Source organism: Indicator indicator, chromosome 14 (genome assembly GCF_027791375.1).
Source record: "Indicator indicator isolate 239-I01 chromosome 14, UM_Iind_1.1, whole genome shotgun sequence".
Taxonomy (NCBI): domain Eukaryota; kingdom Metazoa; phylum Chordata; class Aves; order Piciformes; family Indicatoridae; genus Indicator; species Indicator indicator.
The window spans coordinates 17,068,684-17,094,436 of record NC_072023.1 but is presented as its reverse complement, the minus strand read 5'-3'; the positions used below and the strand labels follow the sequence as shown (position 1 = coordinate 17,094,436).

At 41.2% G+C, this 25,753-nt stretch overlaps 1 protein-coding gene across 4 annotated transcripts in view; it reads right to left on the bottom strand.

Moving 5' to 3' along the window:
* The window catches only part of DENND5B (DENN domain containing 5B), a 105,788-nt gene that overhangs the window by 26,121 nt on the left and 53,914 nt on the right, over positions 1-25,753 (bottom strand). For all 4 annotated transcript variants that reach the window (XM_054386547.1, XM_054386548.1, XM_054386550.1 and 1 more), the window contains 5 exons: positions 22,810-23,476; positions 14,993-15,180; positions 10,770-11,306; positions 9,367-9,598; positions 7,168-7,318 (listed from right to left, as the gene is read on the bottom strand). In XM_054386547.1, the coding sequence (XP_054242522.1) occupies positions 7,168-7,318; positions 9,367-9,598; positions 10,770-11,306; positions 14,993-15,180; positions 22,810-23,476 (1,775 nt within the window). The remainder of the gene's footprint in view (positions 1-7,167; positions 7,319-9,366; positions 9,599-10,769; positions 11,307-14,992; positions 15,181-22,809; positions 23,477-25,753) is intronic.

Genomic DNA, 25,753 nt, shown 5'->3' with positions numbered 1-25,753 from the left:
AACTCCTGTGTCCAAAGATGAAAGCTCTTCAGCTCCAGGGACTGCAAAAAAAGCAGCAATATTTCAGAGGAAGGACCAGGGAACAATGTGCTATGTTCAATACAGATAAATAACATGAAGGAACCTCCAACTAGGACCCTTTTAACTTGAAGACAGTGAAGTCATTATTGTTTAATCAAATTTGACCCAACAAGCATAGGAATAGGCTTGCAGAGGTTGGAAGAAATGTAATGAGGACACTTTGAAAAGATAATACTTTACCTGTGATGCTTAAATCCTGTGATAAAAATGATGAGGTAGTCTGAATCAAAGTTGAACTATTAACTACCTGAAGGGAGGTTGTAGCCAGGAGGGGGTTGGTCTCTTCTCCCAGGCAATCAGCACCAGAACAAGAGGACACAGTCTCAAGCTGCGCCAGGGGAGGTTTAGGCTGGAGGTGAGGAGAAAGTTCTTCACAGAGAGAGTGGTTGGCCATTGGAATGGGCTGCCCAGGGAGGTGGTGGAGTCACCATCCCTAGAGGTGTTCAAGAGAGGATTGGACGTGGCACTTGGTGCCATGGTTTAGATAGTCATGAGGTTTAGGGTGACAGGTTGGACTTGATGATCTTTGAAGTCTCTTCCAGCCTTCTTGATTCTATGATTCTATGATTCTATGATTCTATGAGGAACCAACCTAGCAATATAGCAGTCTCATGTCAGGACTGGCCACACTGTACTGCAACCATACATACATCTCTCTCTCTCCCCCAAGTTCTACTTGATCATGGATGGGCTGACAGGGCAGGGATTCTGCACTGTCAATTTGCTCTGCACACATTGCTCCATAGCAAGAGGGTGTAGACTCAAATAGAGACTAAGGTACCTTCTCCATCTCTTCTGTAGGACTGAACAGAAAAGCTTTTTGACTGCTGATGGGGTGGACAAAAATGAGTGAAATGCCATCAAGAGAGTGGTCTTGCACTGATCAGCTGTCTCATCAGATTATAAAGAGAGAAGGGACTGAAAGGGTGGTACCCACAGCTGCCATCTTCTTCAAGAAACAGCAGTAGTGATTTGCCAGCATCATCCCTTAAGCCCTGAGAAAACCCTGTCCTAAGTGGTATTTAACTTGCAAACTCCCTTGAGACAGTAATACTGTTCAAGGAAGAGCAAACAGAATAGAGGATGCAAGGATTCAACACACATTTTTTGCTATGAATTTAAACTCTGCACAACTATTTTAAAATCATATATTAGCTGAAAGAAGTTAATTGCCCTTTTACCACCTTGCAGCAGTTGAGCAGAGGATCAGTATTCAGGACACTCGCCCATCAGGTTTCAGGTCCCAGTAGGACACAGTTCCTATTTTGGAAACCATCTTCAAGCACAGACTGCCAGTCACACTTTATTCTTGCAAATGAATGTATTTGAACACAAGTGGTTAACGTTTTCATCGGATCTGTTAGTGGTTTGCTCTATTACATTACCTAATCTATAGTAGCTGCTCGTTTCAAATTTTCATACATAAATGGTGAGGTTTACTGCTCACAAAGCTGAAATAACATCAGCATTGTGTGTGGATACCTCATTGCTGATTCATTTCTCACTCATTTAGATGCACTGCAGAGATGCTACTCTATACTACTTGACAATGCAATTGGCTTGATTTTTTTTTTAAAGAAAAAGCTTCACTGAAGACAGTCAGCCTTAAAACAGTATCTGACAGACAGGCAGGTAGAAAAAACCTTTGTGATATGAAGCACTTGGTACAAGAGACAGAACATTTCCCATACAAAAAATAAATTAACAAACACACAGACACACACACACACATATATGTATCTAAAAATAATTATGTTTTTTTAAAAAGCTCAACCAATGTTCATGTTTGTGAATAAGCAAACAGTAGTCCTATTTTAAAATGAAGAGAACAAGAGCACCAGGCTGATAAGCCGTGGGCAGTTCACAACTTCAAGTTGATGGAGGTCACCGTACAGTGCCCACACAAGTCATGCCATAAACTGCAGCACAAAAAAACGAGCCAATTTCATACACCCCCAATGCATATTTTTTATAAACAAATATTGACATAGTGGTGAGATCAGCAAAGGACAGCACAGGAACAAATGCCTGGAGAAAGCAAAGAATTTCTTTTAAAATCTGCTTCATGGGTAAGAGCAACACATCACTCGGCTAAAGCCTGAGGTTAGGAGGCCAAGTATAGCAGGATCTGTGCTTGAAGACTTGGACTGTGCCTTCCTTTGGGGATTGCTGTAGGCCACGAGGACACGGGACAGACAAAAGCATGAAGCTCACAGTAAGCTGGGATAGAAGTGAGAGGGCTCAGGAGAGAGAAGTGGCCAGGCTTGGGAAGAGGAAACAGGCTGGTCAGGGAAGGAAGCAAGAAGCAAAGCAGGGCTCAGAAAAAAGGTGAGAAAACCAGGGCTAAACAAAAGGAAAGGCAACAAGTATAATTTGAGCCATTTTGTAAATGTGCACCAAAGCAAAATCCTCCTTTAAAAACAAACAGAAATTCAGAAAAAATAAAATTCAATTCAGTTGTTCTCTGCAAGCATTCACTACAAATTACCACAATGCAAATATATTCCCATGCTTGATGTGCAATCAGTGTTCTCCTGTGCAACATTTAATCTCATTTATCAAGCTTCTTAGTACAAATTAAGTTACAAGGTAATCAATTAGATTGAAAACACAGCTTGTTTCATTGTTGTAATTTTGCACTGTAAGCATATTCACCATAATTTAACAATTAGCTAATCAAAAACCATGAAGTGTTTATGTAGCTTGGCTTTTTGTCATTCAAATTCCTCTCTTGGATCATTGTAAATGCATCAGCCAGTGGAGTCCCAGTTATGATTTTAAAAGCCTAGCAGAAAATGCACACAGGGAAGGAAGCAAGAGGGGAGTGTTTAGAAACCACAGAGTGGTGCTGGGGTCTGAGAAAAGAAAGGAGGAGTCTGGAAACTGTGGCTCTTCTTTAGGATAACAGACAAACTGCTTAAGGGACTGCAGCCTATTTTCTCCTGGGACATTTCTGTAGAAGTCACTGCTTTACAAGGTTAGAGCAGTGTGGAAGGGCCACTTTTGAATCCAGAGGAAGATGCAGCTGCTCTCTGTACGGTCAGGAGGTTTTCTTACATCAGAAAGAACCAAAGGCCAGCAAGAGTAGGGGAAGTGATAATGACCCTGTATTGAGGCAGCATCTTGAACTGTGTTCAGTTTTGTGCCCCTCACTGCAAGAGGGACATTGAGGTGTTGGAGTGGGTCCAGAGATGGGCAAGAAAGCTGGTGAAAGGCCTGGAGAACAAGTCTTGTGAGAAGTGGCTGAGGAAACTGGGATTCTTAGTTGTGGCAGTTTAGGCTGGGTGCCCCCTGCCACTGCTGCATGAGATACACCTCTGGTGTCCTGGGTGCCCACCCAATAGGGGTGGACACAGGAAACGGCGTATTTCTACCCATAAATCCTGCGCCCTATAAAGCCATCTGCAGAGTCATTCTCTTGCTCTTTCTTCCATCTCTGCTCCCATGGGAGATGCTCTCTCTTATCGGGTAATGCCGGGGGGGGGCGTATCTCAGGCCTCTTAGGCCTGATTAGGCCTAATGCCAGGAGGAGAATGGGGGGGGGGGCAGTCTGAGACCTGGCCAGCCTGAGACTTGCCTAGCAGTGGGAGGGGGTGGGGGGGGGGAAGGAAGAGCCCTGAGGGATTGGGTAGACCCTCAGGTGGGAGGAGGGAAGGATTGGGAAACCTCTGAGTACTGTGTGGGGGGCTCTGTATGCTTTGGGATGTTCTTTTCCACTATGCTTTGTAGCTTTTTTCTGTATTTTTCACCAATCGCTTTTCCACTTAAACTTTCCATCACTCTCCAATCCGTTTGCGTGTGTCATTCTTTTGTCCCTTTCAGGGCAAGAGATGTTCTGGCTGGCCTCAAACCAGCACATTAGTCTGGAGAAGAGAAGGCTGAGGGGAAACTTCTTTGCTCTCTGCAACTATCTGAAAGATGGTTGCAGTGAGGTGGGGGTCGGTCTCTTCTCCCTAGTATCAAGTGACAGAAAGAAAGGAAATGGTCTGAAATTGCACCAGAGGAGGTTTAGACTGGATATTAGGAGCTGGAGTAGGCTGCCCAGGGAGGTGGGGGAGTCGCTGTCCCTGAAGTGTTCAAAAAATGTGTAAATGTGGCACTTTGCAATATGGTTTAATGGCAATGGTGGTGTTAGGTCAATGGTTGGACTTGATGATCTTTTCCAACCAAAATAATTCTGTGATCCTCTGCACAAGTTCCTCAAGTGGGACATTGTTGCCAGATCAGAAAGAGAACAGAAGTAAGTAGGGTTTTTTTTGGTTTATTTGGTTTGTTTTTTTTTTCAATTGCTGTGAGCTGGGATGAATTGCTCTTTTCTTTACAGAAGAATACTATGCCTTTTAACTTGTAGAAATAGTTTGGATACAATAGTTATCATCTTTTGCTTAAGTTTAGATCTGTGTATTTTGCAATTAATGTCTTTCCATGTTCTGTCAGTTTTGATCAAAAAGATGATTAGAGAAAAGATACCTAGGAGCTTATTCTCTGATTTTATCACAGTGGGAATTTGTTGTTTGCTTTTTCTGTTTGTTTGTTTATGCTTCTTGGTGTTTGGTTTTCATGGCATGGGGTTTTGGGTTGGTTTGTTTTTTGTTTGGTTGGTTTTAAACTTTTCATTTATCTTTAGTAAATTGAAGTCTGGAGTTACTTTTAGTGAAGATTTTGCTTAGCTGAGCAAATCACAATTTCCTGACCACCACAGGGAAGAGGTAAGTAGCAGCCCAAATGACACTGTCCAGGAACATTATTTAGTGGTGGGCAGTGCTAGGTTAACAATTGTACTTAATGATTTTTAAGGCTTTTTCCAACCTAGATGATTCTAGGACATCAAGCATGCACCTGCAGTCTGAATGTTTGTAAGAATAAGAGCAAATATAAGAGGAGTTGCTTTCTCAGCTCATAAAAGACCAAGCAGACTAGAGAAAGCAGTAGGCAGAGTGATGCTGGCTGAGGCCAGAGGAGCACAGGTTCACCCCAGCACAGGTTCACCCCCTTGTCCAGTCTTTTAAAAGACGTCCTGAGGGGAAGTGGAAGGAGGCAGAAGAATGACAAAGGGGCAAAGCATGGTGCTGTGCATGGCTGCAGGCTGGCAGATGAAACCTTATTTAGACTTCATTTGTATGACAGAATTTGGTGTTTTAACACTTACACATGGTAATGTGATCAGCATTTGTTTCCAGCGGTGTTTAAGGTGTAAGTGATTCAGTATGACTGTCAACCCTCACACTGTCCCCAAGCCTTGCTCTCCATGCCTAGCAAGCAAGAGCTACACACCTCCTCTCCCAAATACAATTTTTGCTGCCTAGGTAGTGTTGTTTTCTGGGATAACATGTCATATGATTTAGAACTAAAACCAAGTGTTTGTTCTTTGCACTGTATTTCTAATTTAGATACAAGGCATTATATACCTAGCAGTCCAGTAACTGACAGAGATGCCTTCAGTGAGCTGCTTGCTTACAGGAACAGCTAGATAGCATTTTGAGCTCTACTTATGTATTTGCTAGTTTATCTGCCCAGAAAAGAAAGCAACACAAATTTGACTGCTGGCCAGTGAGACCAAATTTTCATGAAAACAGCTTTGAATTGGAGTACTTGCTACTGACTGTAACATTGGAATGATTTTTGTACTTTTTTCTGAGGACTAAATCTACTATGTAAAACTGAAGCCTGCAAAAATAATTCTGGCTTACATAGCCAGATCTTCTGAACACACAGAATAGCTACATCGAAATGCCTGGGAAAGTAGAGCTGAAATGCTGTCTTCCCTGACCCCCATACAAGAAGGTCCAATCCAGTGTGCAAGTATAATGTATCTCCAAGAAGCATACACTGGGAAATTCAAATTAATGAAAAGTCTATACCTCAATTGATTTTGTGTCCAAGAGAATTATGCTGGTTTTGCAAAGAGCATGAAAAGGCTATCTGTTTTACATGTGGGTGTAAATTCAGCAGAATTACATGTCTTAAATGAGAGAGAGAGTCCTCTGCTGCTCACATAGAAAGTCAGGAAGCAGAAAGATATAAACAGATGGTCTTGAAATTTTCCAATTACAACCCTTTTTGGCAATATACAACTGGATAAATTCCAAACGTTTGTCACTTAGACACTGCTTTGTGGTAAGTAATAGGATTTTGGTACTTACAAATCCTGAAACATGCTACAATTTGAAGACCAAACCCAGTTATCTAAATTAAATTTATCACTCCAGGAGTAAAAAGTCATGTTTTAAAATAGGTACTAAGCTAACCTAACAGAAGGCTCTCACTAAGATTCTGCATTAGAGCCAGAAGATACATGCAACTGGGTATGCAAATGGGTGAGCTGGGTATGCTCACACCATTGCTGACACTGTAAAACTGAAACCCACCATAAGGATAAGAAGCAGACTGCTAAACACAGCATCCCACAAGATGAAGAAATCCTCCATTCCTCAAGGGACCATTACCCATATTGTTTGCAAGAAGACTGCAAACAAAAGGACTTTGAAATATGCACCTCTCTGGTTGGTTGGGTTTGGGTTTTTTGTTTGTTTTCAGTGTGTGGGTTTTTTAATTTCTTTTAAAGAATTGTTTAAACACTCAATGCTTACAGATATGTTATTGTATCATTTGCAAGTTTTATTCCTAGCAGGTTATTAAAAAGTGATTAGTTTCCAATAGAGAAAACTAAGTAAGAGATATAAAAATCTTTGGCTCATGTAGTAACAAGATAAGGAGGGGTACAAAGTAAGAACTGATTTCATCTGCATGATGAGGTGAAGTCTACAAATTTAGCGTAAAACTGTGAGGAAACAAAATCTAAATTTATTATGGAATGATAAAACTAAAAACATGAGAAGACACATGATCTAGCATCCAACAGAAATCACTGCTGAGGAATCTACCCAAAACCAGAGCTAATGCTTTCTGATATAACCCAAACCATGGCTTTGACTTAAAAATCACAGCCTATACAAACCACAAATGGCAACAGTGGCTAAAGTTCATTAGACTGGTTGGAAGCCATCCAAAATTAGGACTGCTGTGATGTGGATCTTTCCTGTGAGAAACCTGCTTTCAAATCCAGAAAGTACAACCTGTGCTTACTTGTTATTGGTGGGTCCTGTTGCCAAGACATCTGATTGCAGCTTTGGGAAAAATCCTTGCTCGTATTTCCCTTGGCCTATCTTCATATCAAGTAAATGGGGGTGGATAGCTGTGTGGTCAATCTTCATCAGCCGCTGCTCGATGGATTGGGCTGAAAATGAGTCACAGGTGAACAACCATGTTAGCAAACCACCTGGAGACACATGCTCCAGAACAGACGTGGTCATGCTCTGACTCCTGAGAACACTCTAAAGAGTTAAATAATGACTATAGAGCCAGAAATCTGCCAGAAGTGAGGAAATAGCTGTTATTTTGTTATTTTGCTTTTAGTTTCTTCACCCAACACAACTAAGTAACACAAATGAGTTAACAGTTAAGCAAGCAGGTATTTAGAGGAGCCTACAAGATGGGTTATGAATTGGCAAAGAGCACTGTGATCTTTCTTTTGTTTGACTTTAATGCTCCTTCAGGAGGATGGAGACCTCTGAGGCCAGCTGCAATTCTCTGCGGGGTTGTATACTTTGCTTAGCCCCAGACATGTTTCCCTGGGCAGATGTGTCAGTTTTACAGTTTTTTTTATACCCGAGTTTTGCAAACATTTGGCACCTACAGCGATCCTCCTTTTGAAATTAGATATGCCATTACTGGATGACAGGCTGTCAAAAAGCATGGCAAACGCCTGAGAAGCATCAAGAAGATGAACAGATGCTTGGAAACAGAGGAGGCTACAGCAAGACCAGAGAGGGCTCTCCAGGAATCTCAGCTTCACTGAGATTAACATAGTTATGTTGGTTTGCTTCGAGAATGTGAGGAATTCATCTCAACTCTTGAGCAGAAAGAAAATAAAATCTGCCACCCTCTCAACATTGAGTCAGATGCACTGCAAAGGAGAGGGGAAAGGAGGTGTGTGTGGGAAATCAGCATTTAATTGGCAGTTTGAATATTCAGCTCTTTATAGCCCATCCATTAAAGGGCAAGCATGTTCTTTTCAGCATATCACGACTAGCAAATAAATATTCAAAACATGGAAGGTAACTCAATTTTCCATTTGTCAAGAACAACACATAACTCATTTCCTATTTTATAAAACTGTGACAGAAAAGAAACTGTCACACGATTTACATACATTATCATTAGAAAGAGCAGGGTTTTTCTCCCCCCCTTAAAAAAAATAAAAGTCACTGCATATGATTTTATTTTGGAGAAAAGGACTGGGTAGTGTGGGGTCAGAGGGTTTGAAGGATTCCAAAACCAGGAGGTTAAACAAATAGGTGCTGGATCAGTGCTAGGGTCACATATATTGTGAATGTTAAGTATGAAGGAAAGTTGGCATTACTATCAGTTTGCTGCTTTTCACAAGACAGAAAATGAGGCTCCGGTGCCACAATATCTACCAAAACTAGACGCTGAATGGACAGGCGACCTGCAGATTAGAATTGATTTGAAACAGAAGTTAAGCAGATAGAGGATTGCTATTTCTGCCACATTTGTAGCAGGTAAAATACTCTGACGGAATTCAACCAAAAAACCCACAAGAAATATTCTTGCCCCAGTTCATTAATATATGTCTCAACAAATTTAAGAGTCTTGGAAATTAAATACATACTTGCACAGTAAGCAACTCAAGTATAATTTGAAAATACACCCTGTGACTGTAATGGAAATAAATCCAAGTCTTCAGTACACAGCACAGTGTTCATTAACACTGAGCAGCTGAAGGTGCTAAATATGCTGAGGACGTAAACCTGTGTGGCGTTGCCTGCTGCTCTAACCAAATGGCATAAGGTAAATAAAGGCCTTTTTATGGGAAGGGAAAGACAAAGGCCAGTGGAGGAGACACCAGAACTTGGCTCTTTGGTGTGGCTGGCACTGTTTCCCACCACTACCGTGAAGCTCTCCTCATGATGGAACAGGGGCTGCATGAAATAGGAAAGAGCAAGCCCAGCTCCATGGTTTGGTTTGTGTTTATTAAAGGCACCAGCCTATAAGAACTTGAAGGGAAAATAAAGGCTCATGCTGGTTTTGGTGTTTAAAAGCACGGTGAAAGTTTTGCCTGGGGAAAATAAGGACACCGCTGAGTCCTTCTCAGGTAGCTCTGGGGCTTTGTCACCAGCTGTAATGCTCAGATGACCGAGGACCTACATTTCTTTGTGGTTGACATTGTACTTCTGAATATTTTACTAGCCTGTCTGGACATACCTGCTTCTTTCAAAGTGCTGCATTTCTGATAGTTGGATGTCCGCAGTGCAGGGGCTCTTACATTATATAGCCTTAATTTCTCGATTCGGGAGTCAAAAACTCGCAGAAAAGGGTCCTTCTCTTCCCACTGGGAGATTATCTTATTGTCTATGAAGGTTGCAAACATCTGTGTTTCGATGAAGTGTGAAAGGAATGGGAGGTAAGGCTCGGGTTGGTCCGAAAGGAAGGAAGCCTGAAACACAGAACAGCTAGTTAGTGCCACGTTCACATACACTGTGAGCAGTCCTGAGGCAGAGAACTGATACAGCAGCCAATGGGAAGGCTTGGGACAAAGCTTCCCCAACAAAAGAACACCTCTCAGGGAGGGCAGGATACAACTACAAAGGAGGTTAGCTCATGGGCCATCTCTTTGGTCGTGACTGTGAGAAATTATTAAGGTGTCACACATATCAAGAGGTGCACAATGCTCTTGGGCTAATGTTCTGTTGTGAAGCTAAGTAGGACAGCCAATTATTACATTCCAAGCAAAACTGAGTTTGTGTCTAAGTCTGAGCTCTGAAAACCCCAACCATAGAAGTTTGTTCTATTATTGCAGTAATAGTGTAGATAGCCTAAACAACCCCCTCCTTTTGAATGCTGTGCTGTTTGTTACCTGAATATAAACAAGACCAATAAAAGGCATGGCAGCATTTTTTTTTCTTACATGAAAAATTGACTCAAATCAATATTTAGTCTGTTCCTGACTGTTTACCTTTGTAACACTCTCCTTGGAAAAGGACTTGTACCTGAAAAACCCAATGGCTATGAGTGCTATCTACTTTGCAGTCACTTTCAAACGTTTCTCATTCTTTTTTTCTGGCTTACAGACTACTTATGTCCCCATTTCTAATCTCAGCTTCCTTTTTTACTCTCATGTATACACTACTGGGAAATCATAACAGTACTCTTCTGCCTTAACAATGTGATAACCTTCTACAGAACACCACCACCCATAAAGAAAACACTCTGCTGTGAGATCAGGAAACAAGAGGCTGGATTTGTTTTTTGTCTTGTGTGTGCACCTGTCCTCTCGGCAAACAAAAAAGAAAGATAAAAGTCACTTTCCATTACTACCCCTCCACCAAACCCACAAGAGAAGCGCCATCAGCTGGGCAGAAACCTGCCAGCCTGGCTTGTACAAGTCAGGACAGCTCTGCCCAGCTCAGTGGATCTGCACCAATTTACTTTGACAGGCGATCTGGCCCTGTGTAATCGAAACAGACAAATCTCTTGGTGAGGCAGATGAAGAACAGCGGATTAAAGAGTACCTATATATACAGAGGCTATATATACATAATATAGCTATTCTCTCTCCCTCCCAAAAGCACTTTCAGATGAAAAAATGAATAGATGGCTATCTTTACTTTGTCAAAGTTTTGCATTTGTTCCCTGTTTGTCAGCCACGACTCCATGTCAGGAGCAGCCTGAATGACGAAAGCCTCATAGTCTGCAAACATCTGCGTGAAGCGGTTGGCAAAAACCTCACGAAGCTGCACATTCAGTTTGTAGTCCCTCAGCTCCATTTCCTCACATGGCAATTTCCCATCCTTCTCCTTCTCTGTGAGGGGAGCTGTGATGGCCATTTTTTCCATCATCACACCGGTTCTTTTGGTGAGGGCTTGCAGGCGGGCGATTGTCTCATTGCCTTTCAGCAGCTCATACATGTTGAGGGCATTGCCAGGGATGTTCCCATTCTTCTTGTCATTCACCAAGTCGCTAAGAACCAAGTTCTTGAGTTTGGTGGCACTGTCGCTGCAGTGTAGGTTACCCTCAGGTGGGATCCCAAACTGCAGGAGAACCTCAGAGATTTCCTGGATAAACTCCAGCTTGTTGGGGAACTGGGGAAATTCCTCTGGCAGTTCGATGAAATGGCTATCAATGTCTACAAAGCACAAGTTTGCCTGAAATACAAAGAAAAGTTTTAGAACAGACACTCAGACACTGAATTTGGCTCCTCTGCTAAACAGTCCTATTTCCCCAGGGTGATCCAGACAAAAAAAGTAAAACCACACATATGCAGAAGATATAAGTTGTCTGATCTAGCCTGTGACATTTCAGATCTCAGTAAAGCTAGGGACCAACTAGACAGCAACGATTTCATGAGTAAATGAAACCTCCTGCCCACTCCTGTTCTCCTGAGACTTGCAGATCCCACACATGCCACTACAAAAATTTCATATCACCTTCCAGACCAGCCAAGGACACACCAGCAAGCAGCACCACTTTGCAGCCCACGTTAATTCTATTTATGTGAATTATTACATCTGAAGTATACATTTATTTTACCAGGACCCAACTAAATGAAGCCTCTGTGGCTGTGCTACCAAAGAATAAGATACTCATTGGGAAAGATGACACTTCTATGAGCAAAGCTACAAAAAAAAGATCCTATGCAAATATTCTGGGATTATGTCTGAATAGCTTGCCTATTGGAGGTCAAGCCCTTATTTCCCCACTCCCCTCTACCCTCTGTTTCCATGGAGGCTTTTTCTCTGCCCAAGATTTAAAGAGAGTGCTTTTAGACATCTTTACTATGAATGGAGATGGATCTCAGCCATAAGATTAAAGCTAAGTGAAGACATGAATCTAGCAGGCAGATACTTTTACTAGGCAAGTGTCAATAGAGGGATGGAAGAACCCTACATAAAAATTAATTACATTGCGAATGCACCCTCAGGAATAATAAGAGAACGAAACCAAGTAATTGATCTTCTGAGCTGCGGCTTACATCCAAAATTCACCGAATGAAATCTTAAACCAGGTCAGATTCCCAAAGCGCTGAGCTCTGAGGGGTTTTACCCTGATACAAAGCTGCAGAATGAGATACAGAAACCCACGGGGCAGCAGCAGGTCTTTGTTAGCCTGACTTGGCCATTTACACAGCTCCTCTGTCTTCTCCAAGGCACTTTTACTGTTCTTTACTTCTCACCAAACACCATAGACTTATCTTCAGCTTACATGAACAAAAAGGACTTATTTTCCTCCTTTTCTGAAAAGGTTTTCAGCAGGACAACACATTCCATAGCAAATGCGCTTAGAATATATTGGATATTTCAGGGACATATTTGACATTAATCATCTTTCACCCAGATGCTTTAAAGGGCATTAGGATTCATTTGGTAAAGCAGGTGTCCCTTTAGCTCATTTTTTCATAATAAATTTGATCTGTACAAAGAAAAACATTTCTTTATACAAAACAAATTGCCTTTTTTAACTATACAGCTATAATAGAGTGGTGGCATGCACTGGTACTGTTCTTTACCTCAAGGACTGTCTTCTTATCTATCAATATTTCATTTCAAAGGCTTTTTAATTTCAGCTCTGCATATCATTTACAAAATTTGAAAAATGAGATTTAGATTCAGAAAACCCTTGGGGAATTGGTCTCACTTCTCTCTTCAAAAAACATCTGATGATTAAAGTTAATGCAGAGAGATTAGTAACCTTAAGACAGCGTGATGGCCACTTGTTAGACTTTTTATCTCTAACAAACAAATGGTTTCTATTTAGAGCAAGAGCCTGAAAAGCTAGCCCCTGAACTGAACAATAAAGGAATGCTGAAGAGAACAGCACTTCATCACTGCTTGCATGTTGAAGGATTTTCTGTCTTTTATTGTCTACAGAAATGTGAGATTCAAGATCTTCCCTGTTCAATACTCCTTCTTTCCCTTTCCCATAGTTAGTGGATCTATGGTCGTCAAAAACACTGATTATTTTTCACTCATTTGTTAAACAGCACAACGGGGATGCGGTTTCCACCCTGCTATTACTCATCCCTCACTGGCAATGTTTAATTTGTTATTCTAGCAATACCACAAGCCCATCACATTAAAATTTTCTTTTAAGGAAAATGACAGCTTAATCTGCTAACTAACAGCACATGACTAACAATTTTTAAAATCACAGTAATTATGTAATATTAGCATGGTTTTACTGAAAAGCATAGCTAGATTTCAGCCTTGTTTCCATGCCAGTGCAAATTTCATGCAATTGGGTCATTGTATCCATGAGGTAAGACTTGATTTGCACTGCTACATGCCACCAAGGCTAAGAATCAGTCACCTCCATTAAATACTTTTAAAAGACCTTTATTAAAAACCAAATTATCCTTGCCCTGTGTCCACTTCCACATACACACAGTGCCCCCTCTCTCCACAGCCCCCCTGCATATTCTTCTCTGCTGCTGTTCATAGAATCATACAAGGCTTTGGGTCACAAAGGACCTTTAAATGTCATCTAGTCCAACCCCTCTGCAGTTAGCAGGGACATCTTGAACTAGATCAGGTCGCTTAAACACCCATCCAGTCTGACCTCGAATGTTTCCAGAGATGGTGCATTTGCCATCTCTTTGGGCAATTTGTTCCAGTATCTCACCACCCTCATAGTAAAAAAAAAAATCATCCTTATATCTACCTTCCTTTACTTTAAAGCCGCTGCTTCTTACTCTATAGCAGCAGACCGTGCTAACAGATTATTCCCATCTTTCTTTTAAATCTCTTTTGGGTACTGAAAGGCCACAATAAGGTGGAGCCTTCTCTTCTCCAGGCTGAACAACCCTAACTCTCTCAGCCTTTCTTCATAGGAGAGGTACTCTGATCATTTTTGTGGCCCTCCTCGGGACCCATTCCAACAGGTCCACATCTTTCCTGTGCTGAGGACTCCAGACACAGAACTCCAAACGGGGTCCTACCAGCTCTCACGTGCCTTCTTAGTAAAACCACCTATTTTTAAGCCTTAGGGTCTCTGCCCCAGGAAAGGTCCCCACGTGGAGCTGAGCACAGCACTGTGACCACCATGTTACAGCCAACAAATAGCTATTCTTTCTTTCTCACTGATTTTAAGAAGAAATCCAAGTTAAAACATGGCATGTTCAAGAGTCACCACCTCAAAAGCAGACAGGGTACTTATAGCTTTACAGTACACACAGTGATCAGTGTAGAGGTTAAACGTGAAGCAGTTGTAATCATCTTGGTCAAAGTCTGAGAAGAAAAATCTCAGTTTCACTCTCTACCACTAATGTTTTTAGCACCTAGACCAAGAGGACCACCTTTCCTTCATTTTTTTCCTCTGTGGACAATGTAATAGACCAGGGAAAACCTGACCCAACAAGTAACATGCAGGCTCACTAGAGGGTGGAATGTGGCTGACAGGGCACGCTTCCCAGCAGCAGTGGGAAGACAGGGACAGGTTTATACCATCTAGCAAATGATTCTGAGATGCAGATTCCCAAAGATCATCCCTGAAGGAGATGCTCTTTAGTGCTCTGTCAATAAGACTGTGACACTGACAAAGAGTAACAAAACCCAGAGAATCATGTGATGTAGGACAAGCAGAGAAACTTTCAGGGCCACAGCAAGAAGCAGAAAGAGAAGCATTTAAAAGGCAATGCAATTAGCAGCATTCATTACATTCAGAAATGGATCAGAAGGGCTGTAGAGACTTCCTCTGCTGTGTCCCTCCTGATGGCAAACAGTCTTCATGGTGCCAGAGAAGCTTCATAACATTGAAGACAGCATTTCTGAGCAGAGATTCATGCAGACATTAGTAACACAATTCAGAGCAGCAACCCCAAAGGGCAAAGACTGACCTCCTGAGGCAGCTCCAGCTTGGACCGATCAGTTCCCTCCTTAGACTGCAGTCCCATAAGGTAGGGAACAGGAGCATCCAGAAAATGCAGGAGAGAGGCAGGAAGGATGGGGACATACACATGCTGCCACTGAAATGGGAACAGAAGTGTCGTGATCCCCTCTGCCACTGTCATCAGACGCTGATAGTCTAGAGAGAGGAAGAGTGAGAGAGATCAAATTACCTTTCTGTGTTTTGCTTTTGAAGTCTGGTTGGCAAGGACATTGGTGATAGAACAAGACAAAACCCATGGTAAAATGTTATTTTGAAAATAAGACAGTACTTTAAAACTTTAAACATTATTTATTTCACCAAAACCCATTACACCCAGGAAGACTTTCTGAGCATAAATATTCATATCTTACATAGTTCTATTCCATCATTAAATTCATTTATTAAAAGGATAACAAAAGTTGTCTCTATAGTACAAGATAACAACACTAATTCTATTTAAAAATGTATTTTTAAAATGGGTATAGAAGCTCTCAGATGTTATGCAATTCATAAAGCTCAACATAAAAAAATTGTTTTCCTGATACAAAGAAGCCTGATACTTCAAAATCCCTCCCATACTGCAGTAAAGCAAAAAAAAAGATCTTTTGAGGTGAAAGGGACAACAATTTACCCCTGCCCAGAACAGCTAAGGCCTCCCTAGTTCAGGTGCTATCTCCAAAACAGGTTCAAATCTTTAGTTGTAAACAGAGGACAATTTAATCTGGGATTTTCTCAGCAAATGCCCAACCACAGAATTTTTGAGTGTAAGAGTGCACATACACTCATTCAAACCAGAAACAGTGTTCTTGCTGTGATCACTACACTGCCATTCTGGTTTCAACACATGTAGCTTTCCTGAAAAAAGAAGAATTTGGCAGTTTTCCAACTCTCTGTTCCAGTAACCTACTAAAGGTAAGGCAGAAAGCCTACTGCAGCACTGAAGTCTCAGCCTGGATCTTCTAAAGCCAGCCCAATGCTTTAAAAACAGACTGTGCTTCCTCTTTTGTTTCCTTTTAAAGTCCTTTGAAAGCACTCGGAAGCATTTGAAACCATGGGCTGCCTGGACACCACTCCCTTTCCTCTACTGCTTTTTGAACATGCATGAAGTATTACCACAGCTTTGCAAGGCCATGTAGTTAAACATGTATCCTGAAGATGATAACTAGATGATGTTCTCAAAGAGTACCTTATCGACAGGAGCAAAACGATTCTAAGTAACAGTTGTAAACAAAGCAAAACCAACAACAAAGAAAAAATCTGAAATTAAAAAATCTATGAGCCTTAATGAATAAAAGATAATTCTTCAGAGGGAAACACATGAACTGGCTTTAAAACATTCACGTGACTAATACTTTTTTTCCACATGCTACCTCTTCAAAATATTACCAGCAACTATTATTCTGTTGGTGCTTTTTGTATCAAGGTATGGATTAGCTGAGCCAGGTATATTGGGAAAAAAAGGAAAATAAAAATTAATATTTTGCTCTGAGTGTGAGTCAGGTAGAGCGCACAACAGCTTTGAGACCTGTCTAGGGGCTTGGTACTGTAGCTCTGTAATGTTTATATACAGCATCCTGCAGATGGTAAAGGAAATCTGAAATTCACATCTGAGACAAAAATTGTTTATGCAAGCAAGGGTTTTCAAATCAGATCTCAATAGCTCTACAGAAGAAGTGCCTCTATGCATCACAGACTTCAAAGCATCCTGACAGCTTCTTTCATCTGGTTTGTATACTAGCAGCTGTGACGACTGACAAGCCAAAGCAGGTGATTTTCAAAAGATGTCAGATAAAATGCACAAAACCACTTCAGGAGATGGTTATTCATCACAGAAATCACCTTGCACCAGTGCTGCCTTCAGGAAACTTGGACAGATTGGTAACACGAGTGGTAACCAGCAGATCATCCCGAGGAAATGACATGTGGCATTGCATCACTCTTTGTCCCCAATGGAAGAATGACACAGCATGAGTTGCAAGATAAAAGCAAAGCAGCATTTTATGTAAATCTGAAAATAAATATTTTCTTAAAGAGGATGATCAAGACAAGCCTGAACTAAAAATTAGCATCTAAGATTGGGGGGAGCTCTGCCCCAAGAGAAGCATTCTGAGGCTGATGCTCACCACGACTAATTCCTTTCATTTACCCTTTCTGGCAAATGCTTAATGAAAAAAAAAAAAACAAATCTTCCACTTCAATAAATTTCCATTTACACTATTTATTCATGTCATAGCATGCCATCAGTGGTTCAGCATCAATTAGTTTATGATTAAGAGCCACCTCAAGAATTAATTCACAGAAAATTTGAATTAGTTCCCATTACTGGCACAGTTAAGCCTCTGAGAGGAGGGTAAAAGTTGGTGACAAAGCTGACAAAGTGGCAGCAGGGCATGTGAAGATGCCCCTGATGACCCAGGAAGGCCCTAGCTCATCCCTGTGATGCTGGGGCAAAGCAGCTTCCCCAGCAGGCAGCAACTCTGTGCCAGGGCAGCAGGGTAGAGGGGAGGGCACAGCCTCCAGCAGGGCAACAGCTTTGCTCAAGAGCACTTTCGAGTGTTGTGTTATTCATCCGGCACTTGCCATAACTGGAATGTAAAGGCCTAGTTCCGTTTTCTTCCCCTCCCCATTCTTAAAAGGTAAAGATGTTTTATAATGGAAAATAATAAGATGCGATTAAAAAATGTGAAGAAGTGGTGGAGTGTGTATGTGTGTAAAAGCAGTTGCCAAATCTTCCTTTGCAGGTCATTGTGAATACGAACAGGAGTAGAGTTGTGGCACAGACCTATATTAGCTCCTTTTCCTTGTTTCCAGAGGCTTTAAAAACTTGACTTTTCAGGCCATATTGATAACTAAACTGAGCCACTTTCAGTTAGAAAATGTTTTTGTCTTTTCACAGAAGTTAAAAAGTAAGAATATAATTAGTTTCTCTTATTATTCTATTCAATTACTTGTCTGCTTTCCAGGGGACACACACTGCAGCCTCCTCTGCGGTGCCCTTGAGCCCTGCACCTAGATCTCTTTCATAGCATAGACACTTTTTGTCCATATGTAAATTGTTCTCCACAGAAGCTTCCCATTGTTTTTCATGAATACTAGTGTAGAGAGCATCTCTTTAAATAATGAGCAGAAAAGCAAAGGTTTTCTATGTAACTAGTTGATGTAAGATGCTTTAAAAGGCCAATCATGTGTGTATTGGCTTCCTAGTCTCCCCCAAAATAGACTGTGTAAGGAAGATCTTTCAGACATTACCCTCTTCTGTGTGATGACTATATATATACATGTATGCATAGTAATTTGCATTATAATTTCAAAGACTGAAAAATAAAAATGCAAAGACTATTTCAACCTTTGAGGAGCAATTACTCAGGCCCTTTGAAAAACAGCTTGGGAAATGCTCAGCATTATAGTGAGTAGAAACAGCCTAAGCTCTAAGAACTTTATCTTTGTCTCATCCACACATTCCCTCTCATGTTTAAATCCTAGAAAGGCAGACATATGAAGTGGATTGCCAAGGTTTCCAGAGAGTCCACAGTGTAATTAATCTCTCTCCAACAGACAGCTCATGCCAGTTGTGTTTTGTTACTGATCCTTGGGAAATTCTAGCAGATATCATAGAGTGTTATTAACTTGGACACTGCTGGAAGCCTGGGCATTCACAATACCCTTACGTCTCCACGGTCTCACAGGAGACCTATGTTATGAATAAAATAAAGGGTACTTGCAAGAGAATTAATTTCTATGATTGAATAAACTATAATAAAACTACAACAGCAAGTCTGTTTCATAAATGAAAGTGTGTAAGCTTATACAATGTTAGATGTGTGCTACACCATGTGCCTTGTTTAGTGATAATGAGCATGACTATGCATCATTTTTTCCTGCTTTATTGTAAGCCTGGTAGTTCTTATGTCCTTCCTTTGAAAGTCATAGGAACACATCATAATCCCAGCTTTGCTTTCTAGAGGATGAAGTTTATAAGGCTACAAACAAGAGACTGCACCCTGAAGAACTGCAGGGAAAAAATATCTAATTCCTCCTCTGCTCCAACCTCCCTTCAGGTAGTTGTAGAGAACAATGAGGTCTTGAAATGCTTTAGTCAAAGTGGCTTTTGTCCCAGAAGAACAAAATTATCCACACCAGCGGTTCCCAAACTCTGTTTTCCAAAGCCGTGATGATATGTCCTTAGCACTAGGCTGCTTTAAAGTTTAAATCATAAACTTGAGAGAAATTGAGGATTACAGTAGTTGTCTACAGTCCAAAATGTTTGGGGATGAAAGAGCTTAAAAAGCGAGAGCAAAAAACTGAGCTCATCGTTCTCTCATGCCAGTCTCTCCACCATTCTGCTTGATCTCCACAGTCACAAGGTGCAGTTACAGTCCACTGAAATCCCTTCATTTCCCAAAGTGATGGGGTACCCCTCACCTGTAAAATACCATGAACAGAGCAACTAGATAACTAAAGTTGACAGTCACAGCCATAGTACTAACAGCTACCACCTCGTCCTGTCCACTTCACAGAGCTGTGCCAGACACTCTCCTATCATGCTGGGAATATGTTCAGGGCAAGCTGGGTAAAGTCACCCAACACTCTCACCTCTTTATTTAGTTGGATGTCTTTGTTTTAGGCTGCTGGAAACATTATTCCTCAGCTACAGTGTTAAAAATAAACTTTTTCATCATCAACTGCTAGTTGACTAGAGAAAAATCACTCCAGAAAAGCCAGTACAGTCTCTGCACAATCTTTCTGCCACCTTTTCATTGCTGTTAGAACCAACCACCTGCAACTCCTCTTGACCACCATCCTTTTGCCAGGCCAAACCTGCCAATGAAGTTAGGAAGTGAAGCTGTTTGGCCAGTGGTTCCCAGTGTTTGTAGTATCCATATCCCTCCTGCTCTTCCTTGGCTGCTAAAAGTAACCTGACTTCAGATGTTTAGTGAGAAGTTTCAATTTCTCAGCAGTCAGCCAGCAGGCTCACTGTATAGTCAGGATTGTGCAACAATTTATGTTCTCCAACTCAGCTTTCCAAAAGAAGTCTTTACTCTTTAAAAAGAAAGCTGAAATGAAAAGCTTCCCTCCAATGCGGCTTCAAAAGGTCAGCTTATATTTCCTAGCTGTGTCATTAGCCATGCTGTCAGTTTAGTGACAGTTTAGTGAACTGAAGTAGGTTTTGCTCCAGTGCTCTGATTTCCTGAGTATGGTATCATTTCAGTGAATTCTGACTTTGCACTCATAATGCCATCTTGCTTGAAATTGCACCTTGCGAGCACAAGAGCATCTTCTACTAATCTCTTCTTTTGTTCAGGAAGGTTCAAGCAAGGCCAGGCCACTGGAAACACACTCCAATGAGTCCATTCACTTTAAAGCAGAAAGGGAAGAAAGACAAATGTGCAAAATCCCTTTCTCATTTGTTACTTTGGAAGAAGAGATCTGTAAGCCAAAAATTTGTCTTCATCTTTTGACTTGAAAGAACCTGAGAATTAAGATAACATTTTCCCCTGACGGCTCTCAAAGCTTAGAGAGGAGATTTCAGTACTACCTGTTACATGTCCAATAGTAAAAGAACTGCTTTGCCTTCCTCTTTCAGGGACTACAAAACTGACATTTAAAATAGGCTGCAGTGCACAACTAGCCAAGCACTCAGCTATCAGGATATGCCAAAACTGAGGCTTTGCATTTGACCTCCACTCCACATTCCTCACCTCCGGGAACAGGCATTGTGATGCTATTTACATAATTGCCTAACACAACTGTATGCTTTTCCCCATGTGCCACCAAGCTGTATCTACACTAGACAGGGAAGTAAAGATCATATCAAGGACATCTCTAGATTCATCAATAATAGAGAGTGAGGGGAAAAAAACCATTTAAAAAAATCTGAATTTTGGAGGGTGGAGAGATTAATTGTCACTCTCATTTTTCTTTTAAATAGTGCCACAGTGAAAACAAACAAAGCAAATAAGCCCTTAAATTGGAGTCAGTAACCCAATGGGGAAGGAACCCACTTATTTATGTAACTTCTGGTGGTGCTGAAAATGGAGTAAAAATTATTCAGTGGCTATTTTGTATCCATCTCAAGGACTATTACAAAACTGAAGCATCTGCAGGTTGCTCTCCATCTGCACAAAATATTACTAAAACATAATCTGACAAGCAGATTTTTCCCATAGCTTACAGAAAAGAAAAAATCTCAGTTTTCAGTGAGTCCAAAAGCAGGGACCAGGGCTTGATGGGAATGACAAGCAGTGATGGGGAGTCTTGTCAGAGGAGCTGCTGTTTAATGTCAAACCCCAGTGTCAAATGGTAAAGGCAGCACGGAAGAAAGAGGTAAGCACACACACAGAAGCAGAAGGGAGGGTGAAAGCAACCTAATCAAAACTAACAGCAGGATTTCTGCTCACACTTCAAGCCAAGAGCAGATAAAGCCTTTCATTTTCAGTTCTTGAAAGCAAACCCCTGGAGCCCATGTGGAGAAGCGCTCTGTAAAGAACTAGAAATTCTTTGAATACAGTCATTTGCAGAACTACCCTCCTTCCACCTCCCTGAACATTTTCCCCACTCTCAGTCATTTATTCATTAGTATTATTAATACACACTTACTGACCTTCTCTTTCATATAATAAAGGCAAGTGTTCACTTCTGGAGCCTGAAGATTCATTACCCATACTTTCCTCTCCATTCCAAGCTGTTGCTTGAACCACATCTCTTGAGTAATTCAGATATTCAGCATTGTTTCTTCTTTTTTGTTAAGAGGTATACATACCTTCTAGCTTCAAATTGTTCATTCTAGTCTGATGAAACCAGTTCCCCAAACTTTATCCCTGAGGTGCAATTTACAAATTTAGAGCCAGCATCACAGAAATTTTTTGGGAACCCAGGTTATATGGACAGGCATCCAGTGAGTCTTGGAAGAACCTCCAAAATATTTAGACAACCCCAGCAGGAAACTTGACTTGTTAGAGCACTCTGGTGCATTGCAACAGTTGCAGCACAGAACTTGTGGTACCCCAGTATCACCCAGGCTAGACGGGCAGCAACCAACATCATATAGGAAACAGTAATATGGGTGTGAAAGCACTGAGCATCCTCTGAGTTAAGTCGAGATTCCCAAGAGTTATTGCAAAGTATTGCACTATTGCAGAAAGACACAGCCAGAAGAGAAAAGGCCTCATTTTCACAAGCTTGCTGGCATACTTCAACATGGACAGGTTTCATGCAGGCAGCTAGCCTTTGCTGATTACAATCTTAAGTGTCTTAAAACATACCACCAACATCCTTGTCAGAAAAGTTCCCAAATATCTCAAATATGATGCAAAGGGCTGCCCTAAAACTCCATTCAGTTCCAACACAGATAAAAAGTTCTGGGTGCTTTAACCAGAACACATTCATCACACAGGATATCTCAAACTGCAATGTGCTGCTGCAACTCGAATTTCATGAGTATCTTCTGCAAGATGGTCTGCTGGTATTTCTGCAGAAGACAGGATTAGTTTCATGCTGTCTTGGAGCATGATCAAGGGCAATGAAAGGATAATAATTAAGCAAATTCTACTGCTAGCTGTCACAAGTGATAAATACAATGCATAATTAAACAAGCAGCACCTAGACTGCCTGGAGGAAACAATTACTTAGGCCTTTCATTAGGACAGATTCATTTCTCTCACATTTTTTCATTAAATTCTCACACTTTACAAATCTGCTTAAAATCAGCAGCTCTTGTGGCTGCAGCTGCCCAGGAACTGCCTGCTGGAAACAAGACCTCACGTGCATCATCGGACGAGTGCCCACCTTGTGAATACAGAAGGATCTGCATCTCCAGAAGAACACAGGTGAAAACCTGGACCAGGTTTTCCAGGCCCAGCAGCTCAAAGACCTCCCGCAGTGGGTAGTCAGAGAGTGGCAGTTCGTTGGGCCCAGGTCTCTGGCAAATGATGGGCTCATAAACCCCATAAAACTTCAGCGACCTTCCTGGGGGTGGCAAGGGCACCTCGTAGAGGATGTTGTGGATGTAGCTCTCCAGGGGCAGAGGTGGTGGCTGCTGGGAGGTCACCGCCTTGTAGAGCTGGATCAGGAACTTCTTGCAGGCTTGCATAAAGGGCAGAGGGGTGATGAGGCATATGCATTTGGAGACATACAGCGTGTCTCTGCTGATGTCATAGGAATTGTACCGCTGGAGTTTGGCAAGCGATGTGGCATCACCCTCGTCAATGCTGCTGGCCAGGGAGTCCATGCTGCAAGAGGAGGAGGCACAGACACTGCTGTATTGCTCTGCATTGTGCATCTGGTAGAGTGTTTGCATGGCTGTACAGATCTGCTTGCTTGTGACCTCCTCGTAGAACGTGAGCACAAATCCGTATGTACGAGAGCCATCTTCTCTGGTGATGATGAACGAATGGAGCTGTGGATCTCTGTTATCTGCCTGCGTCCTGAAAGACAGCCCTTTGGGCATACACAGCTAAGAAAAGAGAAGAGAAATAGATACAGTTATCTAAGATACAATTTTATTTTGTTGCTTCTGCTTTAAAGGCATATTCCTTCTCTCCATTGCATCATAGCAAGCCATACACCATTAAATATAATCCCCCTGAACAAACATCCTGAAACTGATGCTACTGAAGAAGTAGACATGGCTGAAGAGGGGAAAACACCCTCCAATATGATCCACCTAGTAGGCCATTGCAATTCATTTTCATTACTGCTATTTTCACTACTGAATAGTCTTTGTCTCTTTTACTTAAGTATCATATAAAGCCACCAATTTTTGTTCTTATTTGTGTATCTTATGCCCACAGTATTCTAAAGTCAGAGAGTCAAAGAAGCATCTTACATCACTGAATTCAAATTACACAGACTTCTGGAACTTCTTGGATCTCCTCTGATTTTCTTAAAAGAAAAAAAAAAAGACTGACAACTATTGCACTTACATTCTTCCTTATAGTGCTACAAATATAGCTTATATTGGAAGCAGAGGGGAGAGGCAGAATGGGGAGGGAAAGCACCCCAAATCTATGAAAGCCTCATGTTTTATTTACCACTAAGCAAAATCTTTTGCAGTGATTCTACTACACTGGGTGTTTCACTGAAACATAGCCCTAGTGATAACTAAAGGCATTTTTTCAGGAATTCCTCAGGAATTCTATTAGCCATCTGACACAAAATAACAAACATCCCACAAAACTTCTTGGAGTATGTCAGCATGAAACTCCCTATGTTCTAACTAAGCCAGTATGTTTATACATGAAGAACTAAAGTTTCCTTTGTACCTTATATCTGAAGAAATGAAAGAAAAAAAGAGAGGGAGAGCCTTCAAAGTGCTCCTCCTGTTCCAAAAGGCAACACTAGAAGCCAACTTTCCCATGGGATGTGAATCTACACTGAACTGAATGTGTACTGTAATGTGTATCTTGACCAGGAGTAAATTCTACTGATGTTAAAAGAAGTCAGAAGAACCAATTATGTATTTTCAGGCACATCACACTGAACTTCACCAGTGCACCTTGCAGAGACCATTCAACAGCCTGACAAAGCTGCTACCAGTACAGCTGGGATAAATCAGTCTGGTAAGCAGTCCAGACTCACTTCACAATATGCTAGCAAGCCCCTAAATTAACTAGGGCAGCTCTTATGTATTCTTTAAACAGTTAATGTATATGGAAATAAGTAGCCTGGAGTTTGGTAGAATAATTTAATTTAATTGATGGAATTTGCTGAGATAAACCATGACATTGTAGCCACAAATTGCATCCAAATTGCTGTTAAGGCTTCTCCAGTGAAAAAGGTAGCAAAAAAAATACTTGTTTCACACTTTATTTAAATTTATTCTGCACAACAGAGATCAGATTTTTTTTTTTTGCAAGCTTGCTTAATAAAAATTTATTTGTAGAACATGGTCATTCATTGGCAGCTACAGCCTTATCAAATTCAGTCAGACTGAAATGGCAGGTTTTAATCTCAACACTATGAAAGGCTGTATTTTCTTCACTTTACAGAAATATACCTTCATGAGCAAATTATAAATACTGCTACAATCAAGAACAGAAAAGCATCAGGGAAATTTAGGCCAGCTGAGACAGTTTCAGAAGTCTGTTTTAAATAAATTTCTTCTAAGTCTTAATTATTATTCCCTCGTCCTTTATAAACTGAGTATACACACACAAAGGGACACCCATCAGTTTCAGTCACAGTTTGGCAGAATATCAACATTTGAAGACCCTGGCTGCAAACCCTGGCACAGATCCCGCTGCCGACATTGAATCTACAAAATGACACAGGGAAAAGACAGAGAAAGAAAGAAGATGGGAAAGTACCAAGGCAGGGAAGAATCATCAAGAGTCACTTAAGAAGCTAAGATCAAAAGGAAGGGCCTGTGCTCATTTTCCAGCGACAGAAAGCTTCAAATTTGCAGTTAATGCATGAAAACTTTCATCTTAGTGCCCTGGATATCAATCACTTCTCATCTTGTCTGTTTGCCACATGCACCACAAGAGAGTGCTGGGGAAAAGCAGCTTAGGACCTGTTAAGGGCATTGAAAGCTTTGCCTGCTGGTGAAACTGGCTGACTAACGATGAGAAGGCAGCCAGTCAGTCACCTTTATTGCATTTTCATATAAACACAGGAAGCTATCCAAGATCACTGATCAAAGGACAGGATTTTGGTTTTCAGATCACTTTATATTTAAACATATCCATCAGCAGAAAAAAAGTGGAATTAAATCATACTTGCAATAAGGCTT